Raw genomic sequence first — 22,988 nt, 5'->3', positions numbered from 1 at the left:
TTTTCTGCATTGATTTAAGTCCTATCAGTTAGCCTGATTTCAGATGTGTCCACTGTGAAAACTCTTCACAGTTGTGTTCTGTGAGTGTCAATGAGTAGGCTGATATCCCATTTGATGGACCCAAGATCCATTGATAAGGGTGTAAATTGCAATATGAATGTCCAATACACACAATAGGCTAAATAGTGAGGTGATTTCCCACAGTTAAAGTCCTGCAATAATAATATTGTCTAAAGTCTTTCTAATTTTAACCCATTAGAGTCTAAGCCCTGTCTAAGCCGGGGGGGAATCGAAAAACAATATAGAAAAATGGTTTGATGAACAATTGTATTTGGCCTTACTGCTATTAGCCCATACAAACGCATTGAATAACAGATTCACTACATGGAACAACAGATAGTGCCCCCCAAAAAATCTAAAGGAAGTTTGTTCTGAAGTGTATGTCCTATATCTGAGAGATATAAGAAAATTCAGGAAACATTAGTAAAACATTTTTTAACATGTATTTAACACCTTATATTTGGCACTGAACATTCTCTGTATAAACTTCAATTCATTTTTTCAACTAGTACCAGGAAACCTTCAAACTAGTCTTGTGAGGCCTGTGGGTGTCCAAGAGCAAAACAACGGACATGTACGTGCTCATGAGAGTCGAAACTGTTCGGACGCTACAGATGATTTTGTGGGAAGACCGATTTTTGGGATGTCTCATGGTCTGACAAACACCCTCTGTATTATGTTACTTCGATTTCCGCGGAGGCTCGGACGTCGACTCTACAGTGTTAATCGTTGGGTGTCACTGATACCCCATTTCATGGACCCAAGATCCATAGGTTAGGCTGTACATTGCAATATAAGTATGCCCCCAATGCAATACTGAAGTCTAATACATCCACAGGTGTGATGTTGTACTTTTTTTTGTGTCAAATTAACTAATTATTGTCTTTTGTTGAATTTATATAACAACATTCCAACCTTGTTTGGCATTATCTAGTCCAATTGTTACATGATTCCACAATTTTTATCCGTTTGCTTCAGTTTCAATTGAATACTTTTATTTTGAAGGCAAACCACCAATTCCACTATTGTTGCTCACAACACACACGTCACTGCAGCCCAGTCTGCATGCCGAGCAAAGCCGAAGGGGAAATTATATATTACTCTCAATCTAAGGAATATATTTTATAAACACGCGAAACAGTAGCCGACGGGAGTTCACTATCTGGACTGGAACATTTTCCGTGGACAATGTTTCTCTTGCAGTATACAGGTATGTTAAAACGTATGCTTATTTCAACCCTCAGTAGTAGCCTATCTACCGTTGTCTCTGTAGTACCGTTGTAGGCAGCGAGAGCGCACTCGGTTCCACTGAATTTGGCTCTGCATGACTCGTCGAATGAAAGTAATAATAGAACGATTTTAGAATAGTGTTGCCAGGTTACATACGACGCTTCCTGGTGGGCATGTTGGAAGACACCTCATCAATTCTTCGGACAACAGCTCAGTGGCTACCCCAAGCTGCATGATAACAGTGCATAAAACTAAGTTACTTGATTCATCACCATGGACAATTTCTGTGCCGTATTTGACTGCTTTAACAAGGCATGAAAGACAATGAACAAATATATATTTTTACAGGTTACCCACAATCATGCTGGTCCAACTCGAGGTGTCATAAAAAAAGATGCACCCCCCTCCCCAATGTTACAAATATTTTCACGGCCCTCCCCTTATACTGTAAAAAAAAAAAAAAAAAAGAGTTAATTTGAGCTATATGGAGCTATAAAATGAGCTACATGGATCACTCCAATATATTGGTATCACTCCGCAGCGGAGGGATACATCAGAGGTGAGGATTTACACATTTACTCCCGTGTACACCTGTGTCACGGCTGGGGTCCGCCCCTATATATAGACCCCATGGCCGCGACACACGTTCTCTTCCATTTTCTCTGCGGACGTCCGTATGGTTTGAGGTACAAACTTTCTGAAGTTCGCTTGGTAAGTCACTGTTAAGTGTAATATCTTGCGTGGAAGTATACTCACTGGCTGTTTGCAGCCTGGAGCAGCTGGCCACATGGCCAGCCCCTCCTCTTGAGTGCTCCACTCGCTGCTGGTTGTTGATCTGCATCTTCCGCCCGTGGTTTGTCGTACTTGTGTTTCGCACTACGACTCCGTGTGCATCCATTTGTATGGTGGCTCTTGCTACAAACTGTAATTTACCTTACACAACTTGCCGACTATGTGTGTGTTGTGAATTGCTTTAACATGCTGCAGGGTTTTTTCTTGTTCTTTCCCCTGCAGAGCGTAAGAGTATCGTGGTGGGCTTCCACGATGTTGAGACATTACATTTGGCGTTCCTTAAAGGAGTTACTCCATCATATGGTGCTGTTCTTACTGCTTGGATATTAAACCGGCTAGGTAATATTGCAGTTGGCGTAAAACAAAAACACAAATAAATCAAATCCATTACTTGGTTGCTGTTTTTTTGTCTGCCTGTTTTTCCCAAACGGGTCTTCCCCGTTTTTTTGCAGAGGTACTGGGTAATTCTATCCCTCACCGGGTTCCTATTCCTCCAAGCGGGTCACGACATAAGCTCTCCCAGGGCGTTGGACCCCTGCTCCGTGGCCTTGTTGGCTTGGATGAGCTTATGGCTTCCCTTTGTGACAGGTGTAATGGTGGCATCCCCCCTGGGGATCCCCATACCTTGTGTATGCACTGTCTGGGTTTGAGCCACGCGGAGAGGGCGGTGGAGCGCCCTACTGGATGCCTGTTTTGTGTGGTGTTCTCATAACGTCTGCGCCTGGTGTGATTGGCTGCTGCCAGTCCTGGACAGGGGCAGGAATCGGACCGCTGGGACCACCTTGAACGGAGGGCGCATGCCCTGCGTCAGAAGGTTGATAGCTTCGGTGGCGACGATAGCTGTTCCATGTTGGCCAGTGATAGGCTGTTCCTGGGGGACGATGCTGGCACTGTTCACCGCCGTGAGCTAGGCTACCAGGCTGACAGGCCATCAGAAGCTGGCAGAGGGGCTTCATCGCCCCCCAGCAGCTCGAGAGGCTATGAGGAGCCTACTCACTCACGTAGCCACTGCACTGGACATCAAACTGGTGGACAATGATGACTCTCCATCTGTCCCCATCTCTGCTGAGTTCCGCGAGGCCTTGCATGAGAGCTGGGCCTCTGCCAGGGGGCGCTTCCGACTCACAGCAGAGACTGGACCATGGAGTTATGTTGCGGGCGCGGAGTCACACGGCCTCCGTGAGTACCCGACCATGGACACCATGATAGCTGCCATGGTCCTTCCGAACCAGGAGATTATAGGATGGAACCCGTGACTGAAGCCGGGACCCCCCAGAGTCTTTGATGCAGACTTGAAAGCCACATATGGGTCCCTCTGGTCTCCATGCTGCTGCAGGCCTACCTGCAGACTCTGTTGCCCCGGCTGCAGGAGGGCACAGAGCAGCTCCTCCGGGAAGCAATGGAGGTGTCTCGCCTGCTTTCCCTGCTCCAGAGGGATGTGGCCCGTGCCAACGGACGGGCCATGGCGCAGGTGGATACCTCCCGGTGCCATCTTTGGCTGGCCCAATCCCGTCTGCCAGCTGTTCTCCAGAGCACATTTGCCACTCTCCCCATCACCCCAGGAATGACGTTTTGCCCAGGGGTTGATGACATTCTGGAGCAGACCGATAAGGTTCGTAGGGACCGGGAGATCCTGAGACGGTTCATGCCGCCTCCTCAGGCCCCGGGTCCAAGGCAGACGGACCGTCGCCACCCACCTGCACCCGAATGATGGGGGGGGTCCCTCTCCTGCCCCATTGCCTCGTGCTGAGGGACGACAGCGGGGAGGGGCACAGCGTGCGGTGAAGCAACAACCTGTCACCACCATAGGGACGTGCCTGGGGGACCCAGGCGCTCGCGGTGCCAGAAGAGAGGCGGGCCCCAGCAGGACCCCTGACACACCCTTCCCCGGCCTCTGCCGCTTCTCCCGGTCTCAAAGGGCAAAGTGGGAGGAGGGTGTGTTGTCCACAATGCTCGAGGGGTACCGACTCCAATTCCGGTGCCGGCCCCCGTCCTTCAGGGTCCTTCGTGTCACCACGGTGGCCGACCCCATGAAGAAGAAAACCCTGCGGCTGGAGATCTCCTCTCGCCTGGACAAGGGTGCCATCCGCAGGATCGAGACATCAGAACGGCTAGGTGGGTTCTACTCCACTTATTTTGTGGTCCCAAAAAGAGATGGAGGGTTTCGACCGATTCTGGACCTCCGCAACCTCAATGGGTACTTGAAGGTACTGAGGATCCACATGCTGTCCAAAGCCTGCGTGTTGCAGGCCGTGTCCAGGGACCAGTGGTTTGTGACGCTGGACCTGAGGGATGCGTACTTCTATGTTCCTGTTCACCCAGCTCATTGGCAGTACCTCTGATTCACTTTCGAAGGGACGGCTTACGAATTCATGGTTCTTCCCTTCGGCCTCTCCTTGGCACCCCACACTTTCACAAAGTGCATGGACGCTGTCCTGGCAACTCTCACGTCCCGAGGATTGTTGATCCTCAATTACCTGGACGATTGGCTGATTTGTGCCCCGACCAGGACCCAGGTCCTGTCAGACAGAGACACGCTCCTGACCCACATCGGCGGGCTGGGCATTACTATAAACAACAAGAAGAGTCGTCTAACGCCCACCCAGAGGGTGGCCTTCATTGGCATGGAACTGGACTCAGTCCTCATGAGAGCACGCCTGCCCACCAGAAGGGTTCAGGCGATCTTATCTTGCCGCGACCACTTTCAGCAGGGGCGGGTGGTATCCACCCTGACCTGCCAACACCTGTTGGGTTTGCTGACGGCAGCCTCGTTGCTGATTCCCCTGGGCCTGCTCCATCTCCGGCCTCTTCAACGGTGGTTCAACTCCCACTGGCTGCACCCAAAGCGCCACCGTCACCGCCAGCTCCGGGTGACCGCACAGCGCCTCAGGGCATTGTTTCGGTGGCGCTATTGCACCTTTCTCCCAAGTGGGGTGGAGATGCTGAGGATGTGCCGCCGGGAGCTGGTCAGCACAGACTCCTCCCAGATCGGCTGGGGGGGTGTGACCAAGGGCAGGTTGGCCAGTGGCTGCTGGCTATCCCCTTGGAGCGGCAGGCACATCAATACATTACTGTACTGCTGGCCCTGCGGTCTTTCCTTCCACATCTGAAAGGAAGACATGTCCTGGTGAGAACGGACAACACCACAGTGGTGGTTTACATCAACCTTACATCAACCATCAGGGTGGACTGAGGTCCCACCGTCTCCATCTTATGGCATGGGAGCTCCTTCTCTGGGCTCAGGGACGTCTAGCGTCTCTACGCGCAGTGCACGTAACTGGCATACTGAATGTGGCAGTGGATATGCTCTCGAGGGAGGGCCCGCCACCTTGAGTTTGAGTTTGAGTTTGAGTTTGAGTTTATTTTTACAGGGACAGTGCACATTAACCAACGTTTCAGTAAAAGTGCCGGTTTTAGCCAGCCGGCTAATTTTCAACCGCAGTCCCTGGGCAGGTTATTAAAAACAATTACAATATAGACAATAACAACATAGAACAAGACATAGCATACAGACATAGCAACATAGGACAAACAAGACGTAGCATACAGACCGAGCAACATAGAACAAAAAGCAGCAAGACAAAATTCATAAAAGCAACAAAGTGTTTCCACACCTCACAAGTAACAGACAACAGACATGGAAAGCGGCAACACACAGCTAGGGACCATGTTCACAAATCTGATTGACCTTTAGCCATGTCTTCAAGCATTTTGTGAAAGTGTGATATGTGGTGCAGTTATGTGTGTCTGATGGCAGTGTATTCCAGACATGGGGAAGCTCTCACAGAAAAAGCGGATTTACTAAAGGTGCTTTTCCTTAGGGGAACTACACAGTCACCTCTCATGGCAGACCTTGTGGATCTGCTGCCATATGTTTGGGTTTTCTGTTTTAACAAAAATACTGAGTGGAGGGGGAGCCAAGCCATTTAGGATCTTGAATACAAGACATGCATCGGTGTATTGCACAAGATTTTCCCAACTCAGGAGCTCATGCTTTCTAAGGATGTGACAGTGATGATGGCTATTGGGCTTCCTATCAAGCACTTTGAGAGCCTGTTTGTAGACAGACTGAATAGGTCTTACTGTTGTACAGCAAGCTTGGGCCCAACTAGTCAAGCAGTATGTTAAGTGGGGGAGTATCATAGATTTGAAGTACAGTTTTGCTACCTCTGTAGTCAAACAATTTCGTATAAATCGGAAATTAGCTAGGTTGAATTTGGTTAATTGAATTACCTTTTTCACATGCTTTTTAAAAGAGAGGTTGGAATCAAGTATGATGCCGAGGTACTTAAAATCAGATACCCCCTGGAGCTTCTCCCCCGACACATAGACTTCTGGCTCAGTAGCATCTGTTGCCCCCTTTGTGAAGAACATGCAAACAGTTTTTTTCACATTGAGATGCAAACACGAGTCACTGAGCCACTTTGTAACCTGGACCATTACAGTAGTGAGTTCTTGTGCAGCTTGTTGTTTGCTCTTTGCATGCACATATATCACTGTATCATCTGCATACATTTGAACTTCAGACCCAGTACAGACAGAAGGCAGATCATTAATGTACAGGCTGAACAGTATTGACCCTTGGGGCACACCCACATCATAGCTAAGAGTGGGCGACAGCTCATTGCTCACTCTGACACACTGAGTTCTGCCTTCAAGGTATGATTTCATCCATCTCAAGGCATCGGGGGAAAAGTTGAACTTGGACAATTTTGTGATGAGAATCTCATGGTTAACAGTATCAAAAGCCTTCCTTAGGTCCAGAAACACAGCCCCAACAACGCCCCCTTTGTCCATCTTGGACTTCACATTTTCCAGAAAAAAGCAGTTGGCCATTTCTGTGGAGTGTTTCGCTCTGAAGCCAAACTGCATGGAATGTAATGTGAAGGGGCTGTTGTTGAGGTGGGCAATCAGTTGTTCTGCTACACACTTTTCAACAATCTTTGACACCACAGGTAGTATACTTGGGACTGGAGCCTACATTCCCAGGTGGTGCAGCACCTGTGGAACAAGTTCGGGTGGCACCTCCCTGTGCTGGCACTGGCTGCCTATGTGGAGCGGGCACGGTCAGTGAGAACAACAGACCAGCTCTTTTTCTGCTATGGTGAGAGAGTCCTGGGGGCTGGGCTATCAAAGCAGAGGCTCTCTCACTGGATCGTGTACACGATTACGACAGCATTCCGCCTGGCTGGCATGCCAGTGCTGAGATCTGTGGTGGTACATTCAACACGAGGTGTGGCTGCATCCTGGGCTCTAATTATTTGCAATTTTTTATCTTTTACTTATCTATTTTTTACTTAACACTTTTATTTATTTATTAATTTTTTAACTGCATTGTTGGTTAAGGGCTTGTAAGTAAGCATTTCACTGTAAGGTCTACACCTGTTGTATTCGGCGCATGTGGCAAATAACATTTGATTTGATTTGATTTACTGAGAGGAGTGCCCCTCGCTGATATCTGTGCTGCGGCCAGCTGGGCTTCCTCTTGCACCTTTGCTAGGTACTATCGGGTAAATGTGGCAACTCCCTCTGCGGTTGGTTCAGCGGTGCTAGGCGTCGCCTCCCCTTCCTGGGACTGTGCCGGAACCCCCTTTCCACATTGACGGCCCCTGCGTCTCGGCCCCTGCATCTCGGACTTTGCTGCTGGCTGGCCAGGTCCCTCTAGCACCGACTAAATCTGGTACGGGTATACCAATATATTGGAGTGATCCAATATAGTGAAACATAACGAAGGTTACGTATGTAACCATGGTTATGTGAGCTATATGGATCACTCCAATCCTCTATGGTGCTAGAGGCGCCTCAAAAATGATGTAGAGAATGTGTGTCGCGGCCATGGGGTCTATATATTTGGGCGGACCCCAGCTGTGACACAGGTGTACACGGGAGTAAATCTGTAAATCCTCACCTCGGATGTATCCCTCCGCCGCGGAGTGATACCAATATATTGTAGTGATCCGATATAGTGAAACATAATAGACTACACTACCGGTCGAAAGTTTTAGAACACGTACTCATTCAAGGGTTTTTCTTTATTTTTTACTATTTTCTACATTGTAGAATAATAGTGAAGACATCAAAACTATGAAATAACACATATGGAATCATGTAGTAACCAAAAAAGTGTTAAACAAATCCAAATATATTTTATATTTGAGATTCTTCAAATAGCCACCCTTTGCCTTGATGACCGCTTTGCACACTCTTGGCATTCTCTCAACCAGCTTCATGAGGTAGTCACCTGGAATGCATTTCAATTAACAGGTGTGCCTTCCTAAAAGTTAATTTGTGGAATTTCTTTCCTTCTTAATGCATTTGAGCCAATCAGTTATGTTATGACAAGGTAGATAGCCGTATTTGGTAAAAGTCCATATTATGGCAAGAACAGCTCACAAAAGCAAAGAGAAACGACAGTCCATCATTACTTTAAGACATGAAGGTCAGTCAATACGGAACATTTCAAGAACTTTGAAAGTTTATTCAAGTTTATTCGCAAAAACCATAAAGCGCTATGATGAAACTGGCTCCCATGAGGACCGCCACAGGAATGGAAGACCCAGAGTTACCTCTGCAGCAGAGGATAAGTTCATTAGAGTTAACTGCACCTCAGATTGCATCCCAAATAAATGCTTCACAGAGTTCAAGTAACAGACACATCTCAACATCAACTGTTCAGAGGAGACTGCATGAATCATGCCTTCATGGTCGAATTGCTGCAAAGAAACCAATACCAAAGGACACCAATAATAAGAAGAGACTTGCTAGGGCCAGGAAACACGATCAATGGACATTAGACCAGTGGAAATCTGTACTTTAGTCTGATGAGTCCAAATTTGAGATTTTTGGTTCCAACCGCCATGTCTTTGTGAGAATTAGAGTAGGTGAAATGATGATCTCTGCATGTGTGGTTCCCACCGTGAAGCATGGAGGAGGAGGTTTGCTGGTGACAATGTCAGTGATTTATTTAGAATTCAAGGCACACTTAACCAGCATGGCTACCACAGCATTCTTCAGCGATACGGCATCCCATCTGGTTTGGGCTTAGTGGGGCTATCATTTGTTTTTCAACAGGACAATGACCCAAAACACGCCTCCAAGCTGCATAAGGGCTATTTGACCAAGTAGAGTGATGGAGTGCTGCATCAGATGACCTGGCCTCCACAATCACCGACCTCAACCCAATTGAGATAGTTTGGGATGAGTTGGACCGCAGAGTGAAGGAAAAGACCAACAAAAATTAACCTGGAATGAGTAGGTGTGTCCAAACCTTTGACTAGTACTGTATATATACAGTTGAAGTCGGAAGTTTACATACACTTAGGTTGGAGTCATTCAAACTCGTTTTTCAACCACTCCATAAATGTCTTGTTAACAAACTATAGTTTTGGCAAGTCGGTTAGGACATCTACTTTGTGCATGACACAAGTAATTTTTCCAACAATTGTTTACAGACAGATTATTTCACTTATAATTCACTGTATCACAATTCCAGTGGGTCAGAAGTTTACATACACTAAGTTGACTGTGCATTTAAACAGCTTGGAAAATTCCAGAAAATGACGTCATGGCTTTAGAAGCTTCTGATAGGCTAATTGACATCATTTGAGTCAATAGGAGGTGTACCTCTGGATGCATTTCAAGGCTTACCTTCAAACTCAGTGCCTCTTTGCTTGACATCATGGGAAAATCAAAATAAATCAGCCAAGACATCAGAAAAAAAATTGTAGACCACCACAAGTCTGGTTCATCCTTGGGAGCAATTTCCAAATGCCTGAAGGTACCACGTTCATCTGTACAAACAATAGTACGTAAGTATAAACACCATGGGACCATGCAGCCATCATACCGCTCAGGAAGGAGACGCGTTCTGTCTCCTAGAGATGAACGTACTTTGGTGCGAAAAGTGCAAATCAATCCCAGAACAACAGCAAAGGACCTTGTGAAGATCCTGGAGGAACCGGTACAAAAGTATCTATATCCACAGTAAAACGAGTCCTATATCGACATAATCTGAAAGGCCGCTCAGCAAGGAAGAAGCCACTGCTCCAAAACCGCCATATAAAAGCCAGACTACGGTTTGCAACTGCACATGGGGACAAATATCGTACTTTTTGGAGAAATGTCCTCTGGTCTGATGAAAGAAAAATAGAACTGTTTGGCCATAATGACCATCGTTATGTTTGGAGGAAAAAGGGGAAGTCTTGCAAGCCGAAGAATACCATCCCAACCGTGAAGCTGCGTGGGTGCTTTGCTGAAGGAGGGACTGGTGCACTTCACAAAATAGATGGCATCATGAGGAAGAAAAACTATGTGGATATATTGAAGCAACATCTCAAGACATCAGTCAGGAAGTTAAAGCTTGGTCGCAAATGGGTCTTCCAAATGGACAATGACCCCAAGCATACTTCCAAAGTTGTGGCAAAATGGCTTAAGGACAACAAAGTCAAGGTATTGGAGTGGCCATCACAAAGCCCTGACCTCAACCCTATAGAAAATGTGTGGGCAGAACAGAAAAAGCGTGTGTGAGCAAGGAGGCCTACAAACCTGACTCAGTTACACCAGCTCTGTCAGGAGGAATGGGCCAAAATTCACCCAACTTATTGGGGAAGCTTGTGGAAGGCTACCCGAAACGTTTGACCCAAGTTAAACAATTTAAAGGCTACCAAATACTAATTGAGTGTATGTAAACTTCTGACCCACTGGGAATGTGATAAAATAAATAAAAGCTGAAATAAATCATTCTCTACTATTATTCTGACATTACACATTCTTAAAATAAAGTGGTGATCCTAACTGACCTAACACAGGGAATTTTTACTAGGATTAAATGTCAGGAATTGTGAAAAACTGAGTTTAAATGTATTTGGCTAAAGTGGATGTAAACTTCTGACTTCAACTGTTTATACAGTGGGGAGAACAAGTATTTGATACACTGCCGATTTTGCAGGTTTTCCTACTTACAAAGCATGTAGAGGTCTGTAATTTTTATCATAGGTACACTTCAACTGTGAGAGATCCTGTACCAAAATCCAGAAAATCACATTGTATGATTTTTAAGTAATTAATTGGCATTTTAGAACTTAATATTTGGTACAGAAACCTTTGTTTGCAATTACAGAGATCATACGTTTCCTGTAGGTCTTGACCAGATTTGCACACACTGCAGCAAGGATTTTGGCCCACTCCTCCATACAGACCTTCTCCAGATCCTTCAGGTTTCGGGGCTGTCGCTGGGCAATACGGACTTTCAGCTCCCTCCAAAGATTTTCTATTGGGTTCAGGTCTGGAGACTGGCTAGGCCACTCCAGGACCTTGAGATGCTTCTTACGGAGCCACTCCTTAGTTGCCCTGCCTGTATGTTTCGGGTCGTTGTCATGCTGGAAGACCCAGCCACGACCCATCTTCAATGCTCTTACTGAGGGAAGGAGGTTGTTGGCCAAGATCTCGCGATACATGGCCCCATCCATCCTCCCCTCAATACGGTGCAGTCGTCCTGTCCCCTTGAAGAAAAGCATCCCCAAAGAATGATGTTTCCACCTCCATGCTTCACGGTAGGGATGGTGTTCTTGGGGTTCCTCCAAACACGGCGAGTGGAGTTTAGACCAAAAGGCTATATTTTGGTCTCATCAGACCACATAACCTTCTCCCATTTCTCCTCTGGATCATCCAGATGTCATTGGCAAACTTCAGACGGGCCTGGACATGCGCTGGCTTGAGCAGGGGGACCTTGCATGCGTTGCAGGATTTTAATCCATGACGGCGTAGTGTGTTACTAATGGTTTTCTTTGAGACTGTGATCCCAGCTCTCTTCAGGTCATTGACCAGGTCCTGCCATGTAGTTCTGGGCTGATCCCTCACCTTCCTTATGATCATTGATGCCCCACGAGGTGAGATCTTGCATGGAGCCCCAGACAGAGGGTGATTGACCGTCATCTTGAACTTCTTCCATTTTCTAATAATTGCGCCAACAGTTGTTGCCTTCTCACCAAGCTGCTTGCCTATTGTCCTGTAGCCCATCCCAGCCTTGTGCAGGTCTACAATTTTATCCCTGATGTCCTTACACCGCTCTCTGGTCTTGGCCATTGTGGAGAGGTTGGAGTCTGATTGATTGTGTGGACAGGTGTCTTTTATACAGGTAACGAGTTCAAACAGGTGCAGTTAATACAGGTAATGAGTGGAGAACTGGAGGGCTTCTTAAAGAAACACTAACAGGTCTGTGAGAGCCGGAATTCTTACTGGTTGGTAGGTGATCAAATACTTACAGTGAGGGAAGAAAGTATTTGATGCCCTGCTGATTTTGTACGTTTGCCAACTGACAATGAAATGATCAGTCTATAATTTTAATGGTAGGTTTATTTGAACAGTGAGAGACAGAATAACAACAACAAAATCCAGAAAAACGCATGTCAAAAATGTTATAAATTGATTTGCATTTTAATGAGGGAAATAAGTATTTGACCCCTCTGCAAACCATGACTTACTACTTGGTGGCAAAACCCTTGTTGGCAATCACAGAGGTCAGACGTTTCTTGTAGCTGGCCACCAGGTTTGCACACATCTCAGGAGGAATTCTGTCCCACTCCTCTTTGCAGATCTTCTCCAAGTCATTAAGGTTTCGAGGCTGACGTTTGGCAACTCAAACCTTCAGCTCCCTCCACAGATTTTCTATGGGATTAAGGTCTGGAGATTGGCTAGGCCACTCCAGGACCTTAATGTGCTTCTTCTTGAGCCACTCCTTTGTTGCCTTGGCCGTTATTTTCGGGTCTTTGTCATGCTGGAATACCCATCCACGACCCATCCTTCCCTGGCAGAGGGAAGGTTCTCACCCAAGATTTGACGGTACATGGCCCCGTCCATCGTCCCTTTGATGCGGTGAAGTTTTCCTGTCCCCTTAGCAGAAAAACACCCCCAAAGCATAATGTTTCCACCTCCATGTTTGACGGTGGGGATGGTGTTCTTGGGGTCATAGGCAGCATTCCTCCTCCTCCAAACACGGCGAGTTTAGTTGATGCCAAAGAGCTCCATTTTGGTCTCATCTGACCACAACACTTTCACCCAGTTCTCCTCTGAATCATTGAGATGTTAATTGGCAAACTTCAGACGGCCTGTATATGTGCTTTCTTGAGCAGGGGGACCTTGCGGGCGCTGCAGGATTTCAGTCCTTCACGGCGTAGTGTGTTACCAATTGTTTTCTTGGTGACTATGGTCCCAGCTGCCTTGAGATCATTGAAACGATCCTCCCGTGTAGTTCTGGGCTGATTCCTCACCGTTCTCATGATCATTGCAACTCCACGAGGTGAGATCTTGCATGGAGCCCCAGGCCGAGGGAGATTGACAGTTATTTTGTGTTTCTTCCATTTGCGAATAATCGCACCAACTGTTGGCACCTCCTCACCAAGCTGCTTGGCGATGGTCTTGTAGCCCATTCCAGCCTTGTGTAGGTCTACAATCTTGTCCCTGACATCCTTGTAGAGCTCTTTGGTCTTGGCCATGGTGGAGAGTTTGGAATCTGATTGATTGATTGCTTCTGTGGACAGGTGTCTTTTATACCGTTAAAAAACGGAGATTAGGAGCACTCCCTTTAAGAGTGTGCTCCTAATCTCAGCTCGTTACCTGTATAAAAGACACCTGGGAGCCAGAAATCTTTCTGATTGAGAGGGGGTCGAATACTTATTTTCCTCATTAAAATGCAAATCAATTTATAACATTTTTGACATGCGTTATTCTGGATTTTTTGTTGTTATTCTGTCTCTCACTGTTCAAATAAACCTACAATTAAAATTATAGACTGATCATTTCTTTGTCAGTGGGCAAACGTACAAAATCAGCAGGGGATCAAATACTTTTTTCCCTCGACCTCCAGATGAGTTTTATAAAATTTTACAAGCCTATTTTGGCTGGTCTGTATTCTTTAGCTGTTTGGGCTGCTGGTAAACCATGATGTGCAGGCATAATCAAAGTGACACTGGACTAGCACACTTGCCAGTCTTTAGGGGTTTCCATCCAATTGGCGACAGATTTTCATGCAAATATTAAAACATCTGCATGAAAACAATATGGATATTTTTCCCATCAGAGTTGTGTTTCCATCGAAGTGACTTGTTGCAGATAAAAGTCTGTGCGTAAATACATATTTTGTGATTTAAATTCCAATGTACCGAATAAAAAATACAAGTTAAGTGGGTTTCCATTGCATTTTCAACTTTAGGTCTACTGATGGTTTTGACACGGAAAATGTTGAGTAAGCGAATGTGCCACTCTGGTATTGGCACGTGAGCTCTAGCCAACAGCTCACAGATACCATGCGTATAGCCTACACGAGGAGATTATTATGGACAAAAGTGCAAGATTATTTGTATTTGTCAAACGGCAGTCAAGCATCGATCATCATGTCACCAGAATAAGACGATATTTATTGAAAGGAGCACTTTCACTACCCTGTGAAGTTCATTATAACTTATTTCATTTAGCCTAATAAACTGTATGTTTTCCCATTATGTACTTTACTCGTATAAGAAGGTTGGATTGAAACCTGGTTAACATCAAGCCATTTTGAGGATGCTGAAATTAATTTTGGGATGAAAGTGCGCATGCCTACAGGAGACTTTTGAATTAGCCTAATCAGATTAAAACATTGTGACTGGTTGGGTTTATGCCACATATACCTGCCTTCAGAAAGTATTCACACCCCTTGATGTTTTCCACATTTTGTGTTACAACCTGAATAAAACATTTATTCAATTGAGTTTTTTTGTCACTGGCCTACAGATGATACCCCATAATGTCAAAGTGGAATTACGGTTTAAGTCTGAAGTTTACATACACTTTAGCCAAATAAATTTAAACTAAGTTTTTCACAATTCCTGACATTCAATTCTAGTAAAGATTCCCTGTCTTCGGTCAGTCAGGATCACCACTTTATTTTAAGAATGTGAAATGTCAGAATAATAGTAGCGAGAATGATTTATTTCAGCTTTTATATATTTTATCACATTCCCAGTGGGTCAGAAGTTTACATACACTCAATTAGTATTTGGTAGCATTACCTTTAAATTGTTTAACTTGGGTCAAACGTTTTGGGTAGCCTTCCACAAGCTTCCCACAACAAGTTGGGTGAATTTTGGCCCATTTCTCCTGACAGAGCTGGTGTAACTGAGTCAGGTTTGTAGGCCTCCTTGCTCGCACACACTTTTTCAGTTCTGCCCACAAATGTTCTATAGGATTGAGGTCAGGGCTTTGTGATGGCCACTCCAATACCTTGACTTTGTTGTCCTAAAGCCATTTTGCCACAACTTTGGTAGTATGCTTGGGGTCATTGTCCATTTGAAAGACCCATTTGCGACTGATGACTGACTGATGTCTTGAGATGTTGCTTCAATATATCCACATCATTTTCCTTCCTCATGATGCCATCTATTTTGTGAAGTGCACCAGTCCTTCCTGCAGCAAAGCACCCCCACAGCATGATGCTGCCACCACCGTGCTTCACAGTTGGGATGGTGTTCTTCAGCTTGCAAGCAACCCCCTTTTTCCTCCAAACATAACAATGGTAATTATGGCCAAACTGTTTTATTTTTGTTTCATCAGACCAGACATTTCTCCAAAAAGTACGATCTTTGTCCCCATGTGCAGTTGCAAACCGTAGTCTGGCTTTTTTTATGGCGGTTTTGGAGCAGTGGCTTCTACCTTGCTGAGCGGCCTTTCAGGTTATGTTGATATAGGACTCGTTTTACTGTGGATATAGATACTTTTGTACCTGTTTCCTCCAGCATCTTCACAAGGTCCTTTGCTGTTGTTCTGGGATTGATTTGCAATTTTCGCACCAAAGTACGTCATCTCTAGGAGACAGAACGCGTCTCCTTCCTGTGTGGTATAATGGCTGCATGGTCCCATGGTGTTTATACTTGCGTACTATTGTTTGTACAGATGAACGTGGTACCTTCAGGCGTTTGGAAATTACTTTTGGAGGTCTACAATCTTTTTTCTGAGGTCTTGGGTGATTTCTTGTGATTTTCCCATGATGTCAAGCAAAGAGGCACTGAGTTTGAAGGTAGGCCTTGAAATACATCCACAGGTACACCTCCAATTGACTAAAATGATGTCAATTAGCCTATCAGAAGCTTCTAAAGCCATGACATAATTTTCTGGAATTTTCCAAGCTGTTTAAAGGCACAGTCAACTTAGTGTATGTAAACTTCTGACCCACTGGAATTGTGATACAGTGAAATAATCTGTCTGTAAACAATTGTTGGAAAAATCACTTGTGTCATGCACAAAGTAGATGTCCTAACCGACTTGCCAAAACTATAGTTTGTTAACAAGAAATATGTGGAGTGGTTGAAAAACAAGTTTTAATGACTTCAACCTAAGTGTATGTAAACTTCCGACTTCAACTGTATATTTTTCGAAATTTTTACAAATTAATAAAAAATGAAAAGCTGAAATGTCTTGAGTCAATAAGTATTCAACCCCTTTGTTATGGCAGGCCTAAATAAGTTCAGGAGTAAACATTTGCTTAACAGTCACATAATAAGTTGCATGGACTCACTCTGTGTGCAATAATATTGTTTAACATGATTTTTGAGTGACTACCTCATCTCTGTACCCCACACATACAATTATCTGTAAGGTCCCTCTGTCGAACAATGAATTTCAAAGACTGGTTCAACCACAAAGACCAGGGAGGTTTTCCAATGCCTCGCAAAGAAGGGCACCTATTGGTAGATGGGTAACAAAAATTAAAATAAAGCAGACACTGAATATCCGTTTGAGCATGGTGAAGTTATTAATTACACTTTGGATGGTGTATCAATACACCCAGTATACAGGCGTCCTTACTAACTCAGTTGCCGGAGAGGAAGGAAACCACTCAGGGATTTCACCATGAGGCCAGAGTTTAATGGCGGTGATAGGAGAAAACTAGGATGGATCAACATTTTAGTTACTCCACAATACAAATCAAATTGTATTTGTCATATGCGCCGAATACAATAACGAGGCTATATACAGGGGGTACTGGTACCGAGTCAATGTGCGGGGGTAAAGGTTAGTCGAGGTAATTGAGGTAATATGTGACCTACCGGCTCAAATCAAATCAAATCAAATTTTATTGGTCACATGCGCCGAATACAACAGGTGCAGACATTACAGTGAAATGCTTACTTACAGCCCTTAACCAACAGTGCATTTTTTTTTTTTTAATAAAACAACAACAAAAAAAGTGTTGAGAAAAAAAGAGCAGAAGTAAAATAAAATAACAGTAGGGAGGCTATATATACAGGGGGGTACCGGTGCAGAGTCAATGTGCGGGGGCACCGGCTAGTTGAGATAGTTGAAGTAATATGTACATGTGGGTAGAGTTAAAGTGACTATGCATAAATAATTAACAGAGTAGCAGCAGCGTAAAAAGGATGGGGTGGGGGGGCAGTGCAAATAGTCCGGGTAGCCATGATTAGCTGTTCAGGAGTCTTATGGCTTGGGGGTAGAAGCTGTTGAGAAGTCTTTTGGACCTAGACTTGGCACTCGGTACCGCTTGCCGTGCGGTAGCAGGGAGAACAGTCTATGACTAGGGTGGCTGGAGTCTTTGACAATTTTGAGTGCCTTCCTCTGACACCGCCTGGTATAGAGGTCCTGGATGGCAGGAAGCTTGGCCCCAGTGATGTACTGGGCCGTACGCACTACCCTCTGTAGTGCCTTGCGGTCGGAGGCCAAGCAGTTGCCATACCAGGCGGTGATGCAACCAGTCAGGATGCTCTCGATGGTGCTGCTGTAGAATTTTTTGAGGATCTGAGGACCCATGCCAAATCTTTTCAGTCTCCTGAGGGGGAATAGGCTTTGTCGGTCTTATGTAGCAAAGTTTGAAATTGTGTTTTTTACATTGGATAAAAGTAAAGACTCAGAGCTAGAGAATTGTATATCATACACTACAGTTGATGAACAAATGGAAAGTAATTCAGCTTTGAAAATTGATAAACTTGTAACCTCACTTTTGAGAAAATGGCCCTTGAATGTTTTGGTACCTACTGGAGAGCTCTTCTTTGTCTACACCCATTCAGCATCGTTCACACCCTTTTAAGCTTTAGCCCCACCCATCTCTTTAAGGATTCACATTTGAGGCTATGTACTAAAGGCTACTTTTCTCAGTGCATACGCACCAACGTTACCATCTGAAAATGCACCCACGCTCCAAACACTGGCACCTGAAGGACTACGTCATAGTGAGACGTTCTGACACTAATTACGTCCTGCTGACATGTGCCATGAGGGGTGCAGAATGCTGGACAGTTAACTGTATGATGCTGGCTAAACATCTATCAACTCAGTGCTCTGTCAGGCAGCGGCCCACTATATTGACTACAGAGGTAAGAAACATCAGGACTGTTTCGATGAGAACTCAGACACCATCACATTGTGCATATTGTCTTACTGGACAATATGCACAAAGCGCACAGGGCTACTCTCAACAGCCCCACATCTGCTACCCTCCGCCAACAATTGCGAGCATCACGCAAGGAAGTGCAAACAACATTGCATGCTCTGCAGAATGAATGGTGGATGAAGAAGGCACACGAAATCCTAATTTATGCAGACAAAAATGACATGCACAATTTCTACAACACAGCTAAAGCTATCTATGGCTCTAGAAGCTGCTCCATCACCCCCTGAATACAGCTGATTGTCTGACTCTCTTGAAGGACCAAAACCAGTTCCTGTTGAGGTGGGCTGACCACTTTGAAGCACTACTCAATCTGCGCTCTCCTACAGACCAACCCATCCTGGAAGAACTGTCTCTCCGTCCACCCATTCAAGACCTCAACCATTTGCCAACCTTCCAAGAGGTGTTATCAGCTATCCATTCCCTCAAGAGCAACAAGACTCCTGGTGCTGACAGCATCCCGGCAGAGCTACATAAGAAGGGAAGTTACTTCTGCACGAGAACGCTCCATCAGTACATCACTGAGGTTTGGGACCGGGAGATTGTCTCACAACAGTGGCGGGATGCAAAGATTGTCAGCATCTATACAAGGGTGACAAGTCCATCTGCGGCAACAGCCGGGGGATATCCCTTCTGGCTGTGGCCGGCAAGGTCCTGGCCAAGGTGATGCTACAAAGGCTGGTGAATAACATCAGAAAGGAACTGCTGCCAGAGTCACAATATGGCTTCAGAAAGAATAGGAGTATGGTCGACATGATATTCACGGCAAGTAAGCATTTCACTGTAATGTCTGCACCTGTTGTATTCGGCGCATGTGACCAATAAAATTTGATTTGATTTGATTTGAACAACATCAGGACCTTTTCATGGCCTTTGTTGACCTCTCCAAGGCCTTCGACACTGTGAGCAGGGAACTACTATGGGGCATTCTACTCATATTTGTCAACATCCTTTGCCAGTCCCATGATGGGATGATGGCTCTGGTGGCTGTAGGAAGGCAGGAGTCAGTGCCCTTTGGAGTAAGCATCGGTGTGAGGCAGGGGTGTGTGCTGGCACCTGTACTCTTTAACTTCCTTCTATGTGTCACCCAGCTTCTCCACAAGAAGGTTGAGGACAGCAGTGGGGTTGCGGTGGACTTCAGGCTGGATGGAAACCCATTCAACATCAGGAGGCTCCAAGCAACCACCAAGGTTTCGACAGAACGGGTTCTTGAGCTGCAGTATGCTGATAACTGTGCTCTTGTGGCCCACACTCCGGAAGACCTTCGGTCTGTCCTTGTAGCGGCTTTGTGGGTCTATAGCAGGATGGGACTGTCTATCAACCAAGACCAAGGTGGTCTGCCAATGGAGATCCAGCCCTCCACCCACGATGCCTGTCTTCACCATTGAACACAAATCTTTCAAATACCTGGGCAGCATCCTCTCGGAGGACTGCAGCATCAACCCCCGAAATTCAGAACAGGATCAAGCAAGCCTCAGCTGCCTTCGGGAAACTCATACGCAGGGTCTTCCAAAACAGGGATCTTCACTTCCACACCAAAGTCACCGTCTATCAAGCCATCTGCATTACCACACTTCTTTACAGCTGTGATGCCTGGATCACCTACAGTTGCCACATCAAGCAGCTCGAGCGATTCCACATAGGATGCCTCCAGCGCATCCTGGGAATCACCTGGTCGACCGTGTGCCAACACCAACTGCGCTGGCTCGGACATGTCATTATAGTGTCTCAGGAGCGTTTGCCGCAGAAGATCCTGTATGGCCTGCTACACATTGGCCGGCGGTCTGCAGGGAGGCAGATGAAGTGCTACAAGGACCAGCTGGAAACGTAGTTGAAGAAGTGCAACATCAAACCCACAGACCTGGAGGACGCTTCTGCCAACCATTCCACCTGGATGCGGTTGGAGGAGGAGAGGAGCGCAAAGAGACAGCAAAAACAGCTCCGGAGACACACAACCATGCCTGCCCCCGCCAACACAGACTGCACATGCTCAACCTGCAATAACGTTTGTGGATCTCGGCTTAGACCCTACAGCTACCAAATAATTCACTGTTAACTCAGAAGTGGAAGTCATCATCGGATACAATGGACCACCATAAAACCTAAAACCTCTGACTTGTGATCAGACTCGCTCTGTAGTAGCCCAAAGGACGGCAGATGGCGATATTTACCGTCCAAAGGGAATAAACTCGTATCCCCCATGGACCGGTTCGTACATTAAACATTCTCCATTCAGGCTGCAAAGGCGTCGATTTCCGTCATCGATTTAATTGCATGAAGGCGAATTAAATAGTATGTATTATAGAAGGCATAAAAAAACAGTGAAAATATGTGTACTTTCTTTATGAAACACAATTTTCCACCACCATGTGAGAGTGGCTAATGCTAAAACCACATGTTGTGTATCGCGTTCAGCCAATCAGGTTGCAGCAGTAGCATTAGCCACTGTAGCATGGTGGTGGAAAATTGTGTTTTATAAAGAAAGTACACATATTTTCACTGTTTCTTTGCGCCTTCTCATCATTAAATTGAGTTAAGGAGGAAATCGATGCCTTTGCAGCCTGAATGGAGAATGTTTTATGTACGAACCGGTCCACGGGGGATACAAGGGTATACCCGGCAGAATTTAATAGAGAAAGAATTGTGTCATAATGTATTTTTTCCCGCAAACATCCTTTCTGATTTTAGAAGTAATCCAATAAGTAATCATGTCGTTTTTCAAAAGTAGTCTATCTGCAATCTGATTACAATATTTTAGCTGGTAACGTAACTGACTACATTTTTTTGTAATCTGATTACATGTAACTGATTACATGTAATCAGTTACTGTTCAACCCTGCTAATTACAGTAGCCTATTTCAGAGCGTTGAGACCATGCACAAAGTTATTTTTATGTTTCATTCCACCACGATGTCCTGGCGGCTTGTGCTGCTATTGAAGTGCCATTTTCGTTGTGAAATCCAATGTCACAGCAAATGTAATGTTTCTCTCTTCTTAGATATGGGATTATGGCTTTCATTGGAGAAATTGAGTTATTAATTGGTGTGCGTGTGCTCAATAGTTGCACCAATTTATTTTTCCCTTATTCTTTATTCCCTTATTTACCCGTGATACATAAATAGCTGGAATTTACTCCAAATCTCTTACAGCCTTTCAATGGTGTATACGTGCAAAGTAATTGCAGAGTTCCATTGGCCCACAATCAGAGATGAGTGGTAAGCCTACAGTCATCAATTATGAAAGGAAAACATGAGCAGCCGGTAGTCCAAACAACTCCAGGATTATGCAACTATGATGCTGTAGCCTACAAATAGGTTGTTAGCAGATTTTAAGTTGAGGTTTCCAGTTTTAAGGAATATCAATGGAATAACTAATAATAATGTATAAAAATAATGTAATGTATCAAAAAACTACTTACCACGTTATCTATCTTTTTAATTTTGTTAAGAAAAATGTAACTGCCTGTGTACTTACATGCTTGTTACAAGGTATTACCATGGAACAATGCCTCTGAATAAGATGGTGCATTTGGTTTATTTTTGCCCACATTGTTACCCAATTATGGTGACAGAATAGCTCATATAGCCTATAGGCATTATGCCTCGATCACACCTACAGCGTTATTGCGCAAAATATCATCTGGATATGTGTGCATCAAAAGTTAAACATTCACCTTCTGCTACCATTTCTGTCAAGCCGTCTACACATACAGTTTGACGCATACGTTCGATAAATCCAACGTATGCACCACACAGAACGCACTGCAACTGCCTCTGCAACGCAATGCTGCAAGGCAAATTCAGCATTCCATTGGAAATTAATGTACTTCTGGTGTACCAAAATGCCATGACGCTATCGGAAATGGCCTATTGCTTTCTCCCACTACTCCTTCCATGGCCATCTAGTGAGCATCCATCTGACTGAATCAAGGTTGATTGATCCCTCTGAACAGGGGTGACCATGATGAAGAAAAGGTCCATCATGCGTTGTGACAGCCATTTAACTTCATACTGTACAGCTCTCCACTGATCAATGGGGAGGGCATCTTTAGATTGGACATAATGGAGGGAGTAGGAGAGAGAGAGGGAGCCTGCATATATGAATTTGATGAGCAATGAGAATGAGAGTGCTGCAAAGAGAGAGAGAGCGTTTGAGAAGGATCTTTGTGATTTTGAGTTCACCGTGGCCTCAGGATAATGGAGCTGTGGAATAAATGAGGGGAACACTGAATGCAGAGAAGATTGTCGTAGAATATGAGGAGATTTGGCAGCTCCATTTTTAGTGGGGAGACTGAGGTTCAGCTTTGCTTAAGATTCAGCAGTAAGTCGGTTGGTTGTAGCCATGGCTTTGGGGAAAAGAGAAGCAGCATAATGAAATTAAATCTGAGTCAGAGATAAAGAAAACTCTTTCTCTGTGGATACCTATGGCAGTGTGTGGGAACAGGGGTTTCAGGGGTGTACACGTTTACGGA

General features: G+C 45.1%; 1 protein-coding gene across 1 annotated transcript in view; it reads left to right on the top strand.

The window, feature by feature from the left end:
- The first annotated feature begins 1,111 nt into the window (after positions 1 to 1,111).
- LOC121534880 (ecto-NOX disulfide-thiol exchanger 2) overlaps positions 1,112 to 22,988 on the top strand; it is a 454,166-nt gene continuing 432,289 nt past the window's right edge. Inside the window, exon 1 of the mRNA XM_041841491.2 lies at positions 1,112 to 1,270. Within this exon, the coding sequence (XP_041697425.1) occupies positions 1,249 to 1,270 (22 nt within the window). The 5' untranslated portion in view covers positions 1,112 to 1,248. The remainder of the gene's footprint in view (positions 1,271 to 22,988) is intronic.

The sequence above is a fragment of the Coregonus clupeaformis genome, chromosome 2 (genome assembly GCF_020615455.1).
Source record: "Coregonus clupeaformis isolate EN_2021a chromosome 2, ASM2061545v1, whole genome shotgun sequence".
Lineage (NCBI taxonomy): Eukaryota > Metazoa > Chordata > Actinopteri > Salmoniformes > Salmonidae > Coregonus > Coregonus clupeaformis.
This window is presented reverse-complemented; position numbering and strand designations above follow the sequence as displayed.